At 44.1% G+C, this 7859-nt stretch overlaps 2 protein-coding genes across 2 annotated transcripts; one reads left to right on the top strand and one right to left on the bottom strand.

Annotated features, from left to right (window-relative positions):
• Window positions 1–2489: 2489 nt before the first annotated feature.
• Window positions 2490–4928, top strand: KD926_005589 (Fungal transcriptional regulatory protein; the record flags this gene model as incomplete). The annotated part of the gene is made up of 2 exons (XM_053095591.1): window positions 2490–2506; window positions 3350–4928. 2 exons carry the CDS (start codon window positions 2490–2492, stop codon window positions 4926–4928), a joined length of 1596 nt encoding a protein of 531 aa, XP_052949758.1.
• A 2005-nt stretch (window positions 4929–6933) lies between these two features.
• Window positions 6934–7329, bottom strand: KD926_005588 (uncharacterized protein; the record flags this gene model as incomplete). Its single annotated transcript, XM_053095588.1, has 1 exon — window positions 6934–7329. One exon carries the CDS (start codon window positions 7327–7329, stop codon window positions 6934–6936), a length of 396 nt encoding a protein of 131 aa, XP_052949757.1.
• Window positions 7330–7859: the final 530 nt, after the last annotated feature.

Here is a 7859-nt window from a genome sequence, read left to right as displayed (position 1 = left end):
AGTACATGCTAAATGCAAGGTTACATTTCACTGGTTGATTCCTACAGATCTTGATCGCAACCCATATTTTATCTTTATATCTCATGGTGTTCATACACATGCCCCTCCGCCTCCTCGAAAGGCCCCAGCAAAAATCATGAACGGAATCCTACAACTAATCAACCAGGCTCGAAGTCCAAGCTTAACACTTGGTAAGTACTCCCTAAGCAGGTTTAAAGTGAATTATAAGTGATTATTAACTACTATATAGGTGCTTTCCTAAAAAGTCCAGCGCTGCAGTCATTCTGTGCTGAGTATAGTTGTCATACGATCCAGCAAATCCATAATAGTTTCTCAAATTTAGACCCAATTAGGGCTATTATTAGGAAACAGCGCCTTTTGCATTATCCAGCAGGTCAAGATGTTAATGGTGTGATTTTTGAATTAGGAAAGAATATACAGCTTGAGGTAAGTACTTTATAACTAATCTATAACTGCTTGTTAACTGATTATATTACCTAGGAGTATGTGCAGGAGATCTACCAGAATAATAATCAGGTTTTCATTATCTGTATTCTTAAGGACCAAGCCGAACTTCTTCAAACTTTATCTTCGGTTGAGATTGATATGTCATACAAGCGTGTTCAATCAAAAGAGCTAAAGGAATTGGTATTTGCTGCATATCTGAATAATCAGAAAAAGAGTACATAAAGCTGCCTTATAACTGGTTAGTAACTACTTGCTAACTGCTTGGTTATAGTTATTACCCTATGTCGGGTCTTTACAACTGAGGACACAACGGAAGGCTATTATATCATATTCAAGAAGGTTTATGATATCGTCTATAGGTTAACAGGTAAAAAGCTTACCTTTCGTGCTATACATGGCACTGGACTTCATGCTCTAGTAATGGATATGGATAATAAACAGATTGAAGGTATTTTCTAACCACTTCCCAAGTACTTATTAAGTAATAGCTAACTATTTAAAATAGGGCTATCTCAGTTTCTAATAGAGATTGACCCGGGGAATCATTCACGACTCTGGATTCTAAAGAATATTCTTATTCTGTGTCGGGTGCATTTTCTTCGAGGCATTCGTGAAACTGTTCGTAAAAATTCTCTAAGTCAACATCTTGGGGCACGGATGGCAGCACTTCTAGAATGCGAGTCTGAAGAGGATTACCAAAAATGGTGCGATTGTTTAATTCGTTAGTAATTTCTAACTGGTTTATAAGTGCTCTATAAGTACTTGCTAATTATTCTTAGAGTATGAGCATCCTGCAGTTCAAAATTGGGCTCGACATAAGAAGAGCGCAGTTATTGCAGCAGGACTTAACAAGCATTGCTCTCTTATTCCCCATTATATTTTTGATCTAATTCGGAAGAGTACAAATGCTGTTGAACAAACACATAATAAGTCTAATCGCCGTGGAAAGCACTTGACACTATTACAAGCAATTCTGGAGTCAGTTTTCAACAAGCTACCTAATATTTTTTAAGTGCTTGCTAACTGCTTACAATATATGCATAGGTCATGGAAGCTAGATATACAAGACATTCAACAGAATCGAGCTTATATCTCCTACGGTCTTCGGCGTCGATATGCAACTCAAACCCTCGAAACTAGTTTTCTTAATAATATGGCTCGGTCTGGTACGTCTTTACCTTAAGTACTTATCGATCACTTATAAAGCAGTTTGCAAGTACTTATATAGAAATCTTCTATAGAACTAGCTCGGCAAGAGGAAGAATCTAATTCTTCTGAGAATATTTATGATCAAGATTATATATTCTTTCCATCTTCCAGCAGTGGAAGGCCGCTACAAAGAACTCCAAGTCAAAGAGGTAGTCGGAGAGGCAGTCAAAGCCAGCGAGGCAGTTCCCGGGCAAGATCAAGGTACGATTCTTATTAAGTGCTTAGCAACTACTTATTAAGTACTTACCTCTACTTTTCTAGTACCTCTCAAGCCAGTCTTCAAAGAGTTGCTACAGCTAATTTACGCGACCAATCTCAGAATACTGAGCTGCAGAAATTAGAAGAGGAGTTAAAGATTCAGAGTATTAAAGCTGAATTACTTGCGAAGCAGATTGAAATTAGAAAGAAAGAGCGAGAATTACGCAAGTTAGAGTTAGAAAATGAAAAGTAGTTTGAATCTCCAATCACTTCTCAAGTACTTAAGAAGCAGTTATCGACTACAGGTTTCAGTAGTCAAGATATATATAGTCGACCGTATATCCTCTATGCATCTCTACCAACCTGTCAAATGTGCTATTGACCTAGTAAAATTACCTATTTAACTACTTATTAAGTGCTTTTGAAGTACTTTATAAGTACCTTACTTTAATTAGTTAAGGGTTGTTTCACTCCTTTGTAGGCTCCCTTTTATCCTTCAGAACGAAGTACTTAGATTTAATGGTAAAGGTATTGAAAACAAAAAAGCGGTAAGATAAATACAGGCGTAAATTCAACGTGGAATTTGGGGCACGGGCCAAATTCCACCCGCCTTCATGCCTGAGGCAGACTAGTGCGTCGATGCCAGCTTTTAGCGCGTCGAACCCAACTACTTTCTGGCGGAAGGGTATGTCCCGATGTTTCAAGTTCCAACATGACGTTCGCGTCACCTAACCATTGTTGAGAACGGGTTCTCCTACTACACTAGTTAGTTACTTTGAGGACACATGAGCTGCTTGTGAAAAGACCGGGTCATCAATGTAACAACACTCTTGTTTCTTGACGACAGTTGGATATCGGTATCGACTAATTACAAAATTATATGGTAAGGAGCATTCTGAATGTCATACAACATTACGCTCTGATTCGCGTGTACACCCCGGCCGATAGTTTGCCCGTTTGGTTTTTCCGCTTGGGTTGCCCAAGATTGTTCCAGGGTCTAACTGAACTGGATCCTCTTTGACACCCTGAGTTGGGTGCCGGTTTCCACTACCTCTCTTCATCACGACAGGCACCCTCAGACACCACCTTCAAGGGCCGGAAGGGATCGCTCGAATATTGTCACGTTACTGAAACTACATCTCACAGTATCACTAGGCATCACTTTCCTTTCTGCCGTCAGCCATGTACGAACCTGTAGCTCCTCGGTACAAAAAGACCAATATTACCCGCAGCCGAAACGGATGCACTCCATGCAGACAGAAAAAACGAAAAGTGAAGCCTACCCCGCAATGGTTCGAGTAGTTACTGATATGACACGTCGTCGACATTAGTGTGATGAGAACAAGCCTAGCTGTGGGCTCTGTTCGCGCCTCGGAATCCATTGCTCTTTTCGGAGTCCTCTACTTCGATTTCAAGAGTCGTCTTTCAATTTGGGGCGGACAGCAGAAGTTGATACTCTGAATCTTGACTACAGTGAAGTATCTCGTGCCAAGTTGCATAATCATCGACATACCCAGCACGGCACGATCAGCGAAGATGATGTCCCGAATCTTAATTCCACCAGGGGCCGCCAACTCCAGATTTTGGCGAGCTTCTCCCAGGCGGAGAATATCAAAGCCCCCACTTCTACGAATTTGAATATTCCTCATAAGCCCACAATCGCTGTTTCCGACGGACTTTTTCTTCACCAATACTTTTCCCATATCATCAATTTTCTACCTAAAAGCGTACGACTAGTTGTGTCAAGCGGGTTAGACTTGCCCGCTCTTCGAGAAGCTACGGTTGCCTTTTCTGCCGCTCGATTTGCCTACTCCCTTGGGAACCCGTGCCAGGCACCGTCAAAGAACTTGTCACCACTTTTTATTCAATCGCTGAACCACTTCGGTCGTGCGATTCAATTGGTTAAGAAAGACACCAGCCAGATCGAAGATATCCTTGCTGCAGTAATTTTCTTCATACTCTTTGAAAATGTCGTTGGGACCGTCAGGACCTCTTACTGCCATTTACGAGGCCTAGAGACTCTCATCCTTCGGCACCAACGTGCTTTATCTGGAACACCTTACGGCCGACAGGTATTGCGTGCGAGTCTTTTCATCCGTGCAAAAGGGTTTCTCATTCTAGGGCCGTTGCATGCAACACATCGCAGCCAAGTTGCTGAGCGAGAGCTCGATCTTCTTGCGCGCCGGATCTGCGCACCACAAGAACTCCTCTTTCTCACGATGGCAAATTCCATCCGTGTGTCATCTATTCTCCTTCTTCAGAGATGCTCACAGTCCCGCTGCGATGATTTGGAGTCATTTCACCTGAAGCTTTCAACCCCTGGAGATGGAGAAGGTTGTCTTTCGGGATGCAATCATAGCGAGTCCGAGGTTTACCGGAAGCTGGAAGATCTTAGGCAATATGTCGATTTACTCTTCGCTCAGTCGAATTCGCTATATAATGCGTTCCTTCGATGTACGGGCCATCCAATATTCCAGCGAACCGACCTCAGCTACGCAGAAGATGCCATTCTGCCTATCACATTCGATAGCCGTGAAGACGCAATTGCCTGTGCGATGTATGCCTTGGTGCAGGTCTATTGTGACCGCCAAACACTTAGGAATTTGCTTCTCGCGGAGGCTGGAGAAATGTCCTTCCCGTTAACTCGGTGGGCTAAAGTGATCCTTGGTATTGCGAAAGGATGGGATCCATCACGATACTTATACGAGGAAACGTATAACATGAACATAGGATGGATTGTGGAGTTGCTTTGTCTTCGCTGGCCCAACGCTGATATCTTGACCTACCTCACTCAAAACCTCGTCCCTGGCCTTAGATTGGCTCGGCCTGCCATGGAAGATACTGCAGGGGCTTTGGTGCTATTTGATTTGGTAATGGAAATGCTGAAAATCGAAACTGCCCGTGGGCGCAAAGTCTTTGCCATGCACCTTGTCCATGAAGATTCTTCCGAGGAAACCGGATTCTTTCTGCCCAATCAGTCATTACATTTTGCCATCCATGGTTATACTGACGGTGGAGAGTTTTTCAATGATTATATCTCACCGTCAACTTGAGCTAGAAGTAAATAAAACGTAATTTCACTTTTATTTCCTGCTGTATACGTCCAAAACTCGGTCACTTGTCGCGCACAAAGCTAGCGTAAGTAGGAAGCCAAACCTTTCAGGGAGTAATGAGTTTCTTCAAGAGAATTCGGTAGAGGGTATTCGTTCCGCAAGAGAATCCTGTTTGAACAGTGTCAGTTCACCGTTATTTGCACCTGTCTCAGCGCGAGATGTATAATTGGCATGGGCGGTGACGGGTCTTAGCCTGAGAGGTGCTGTACATCCTTACTGCTTCGCGAACAGACTCAACATCTCGTACCTTAGTCGAAAGCCTAATAGTCTACCAGTTATCACACCTGAGAATGACCGAATGACCTAGGCTGGATGTACTGCTTGGAAAGTGCGAATCCACATGTATCAGGACTTCCCTACATCTGATAGGGCTAATGATTCGGCCACGGTAGTACCGGTGCTAATAGTCCTGCTTCGCAGCCTTCCAGTCCACTGGGCCACAAACTGTTACGAGGCGCCCTCACAGGCGATTCCAAGGAGTTACAGGGCTTCTCCGAGTAGTGGTTGCGGCCGGCAAGGATCTCGTGTCTGCAGACTCAGTAGCTGGATGATTCGAAGGCGAAGACCCTTCGGCCCTAATCTGTTCCGGGCATGTTAAATAGCCTTGGGGAGTTGTGCATTACATTTTTCCTCCTCTAATCACATCGGCTTCTCCTTACCTAGTTGACGGGCTCTTGTCCAGTATACTGCCCTTTACAGCTCCCTTTCCAGCGCTCTGGCTAGAACTCGTCAGTATAATCACTCCACAGCTCTTTGTATCTGTATAATATGTACACAACGTAGTATTCTTTTGTCCGCTTCAGCAAAGTAACGAGAACAGCCTTCGGTCTAGTCGAATTCCAATGCGAAGTGTTACGTTAATTGACAGGCACCACTGCGTACAGCCGGGTGCCTCCAATGAAGTGAATTTCAGTAGAATAAAATCTACAGCGCCTCACAGGTGATAGATATCATCCGTACTTTGCCCGAATCCGTCTTGGTAACTCAGGGACGTGAGTAACGCCAAAAATAGTGCCAGTGCCCTAGTTAGTTAAGGAGCTATCGCGTGATACGACCGGACTTTAAGAGCACAATGAAATAGCTTGTTAATACGTTTTCGTATTTTGTAGCGTTATCTTCGTCGACTGCTTGATCACTAACTCCCTTGCTCAAGCGCTACAACATGATCCATAGATGCGGCTCTTTAACCTTCCGTCTAAATCCTGATGATTTCTATCCAACAGACCTTCACCTCCGACCTAGACAAAATCGCCCCGTTGTGCAGTGTCAAAAACGTTGAAGATATTCTCACTGCTGCAAACGTGCAGCGGGCTTTATCAACCTAGGTAGATACGGCTGTTGCTGACTGTTGACGCTCTCACTAACTAGGAATTTCGTTGACCTCAGTAACCAGCCTTATCCAAGAATTCCAGAGACACTCTCAATTTAAAATTCACCGTTCAGGCCTTTAGTAATAATCCGGTGCGCAAGAACGGAATATTCACGCCAATTACGTTTCCTGCTTCACGGTCCACCTAGAAAGAGTGGCTATGTGGCAGCGAATGTGCGTCAAAGACGGCTAAGTCCAGGCTCATTCTCGTGTATGAAGAAGGGAAATTGCGCTGAGAAATCGAAAGGTTAGAAATCATTATCAGAATCTAACTGGCTCAAATCAAATCCAAGTTCAAATATGGTCACGGACAGCAGAAATGCAGGACACTCGTGGAATCCCCAGAATCGACAATTGGCATCGACAGGGCTTGGGGATTCCCAATATGGCTGCCAAGTATCTCAGGACCAGGATCCTCAATTCTTTCTCTTGTGTGTTAGCGCGAAGAACTCAAGTGTTTTGATTCATGTTGAAGTCAGCTGTCTTACGAATGATCAACATCTCTTTCACAATATACACCAACGGTACCTGAAGGCACGTGAGCAGCATAAATTCAAGATTTCAGTAACTGTTCCATCATGGGTCACCATTATCCTTCACACGACCTCTAAGTGGGTTTCCCACATTAAGAATATAGCTGGTATAGATTGCAATCAGCCCAAGAGCTAGACACAGTATAATACTGGCAACCATTCCTAGGGATGCGAATGCAGAGGGGATTCCTAGACTTCCAAGCGCAACAGCGTTCACAATCAGGACAACGGTAAGATGCTTCCACCCAAGTCGATGGAAGTGAGCGTCTCCTTCAAGTGTCTTCTGTCGTTCGACATCATAACGATCTTTGATCTCGCCATGGTCTATTGTTTCGGTCTGGCATATATTATCCGTGTTTGATTCGGACCTTATCAGGCGGGATTGGGGATTATCTTTGATCATGGAGCGAGCAGCAGCGATTGTCGACTTTTCCTGCATAATGTATTGTGAACACCTCATGAGTCTTCAAGAATAGGGGCTGAAAGAGATGCAAAGAACGAATCTTCAAGAGGAGAGAGGGGTCTTTGGAGGAATAAGTATGTCCGGTTTCCCGATCACGCTTTGAATCTACGGAATCTACCACGTGGGGGAGGATGATTTTTCTTCGACCCACTTAGTTTTACATACATGACACATTTTGGCCTAATCTCCGATTCATTGGTCTATCACCATCACAATCCGTCTCTCAGACGCCTGTTGGAATAAGTCCGTTAAGCATTTGAGACACGGAAAGGCTACTTCCTGGGCCCCTATCAGCGGCAATATAGAAGCTGGCTATTTGGCCTCCCATTAGGCTCTGGAACGAAGCGTGACTAATTGAATGCTTAGTAGTCATGTGCTCAGGTCGTCTTGAACAATGGGTATGTGATAAAGTTTTGGTATACCTCTCTATTGGATTTCGGCTCGGGCAATGGTTCGAGGACTCAGAGCTCGAAGAACAAAGCCCGAAGAGTGGCGACGAGGACGTA

The sequence above is a fragment of the Aspergillus affinis genome (assembly GCF_023601865.1).
Source record: "Aspergillus affinis strain CMG 70 chromosome Unknown NODE_284_length_7936_cov_127_899860, whole genome shotgun sequence".
NCBI classification, from domain to species: domain Eukaryota; kingdom Fungi; phylum Ascomycota; class Eurotiomycetes; order Eurotiales; family Aspergillaceae; genus Aspergillus; species Aspergillus affinis.
The sequence above is the reverse complement of the archived record's forward strand: the minus strand, read 5'-3'. Positions and strand labels throughout refer to the sequence as shown.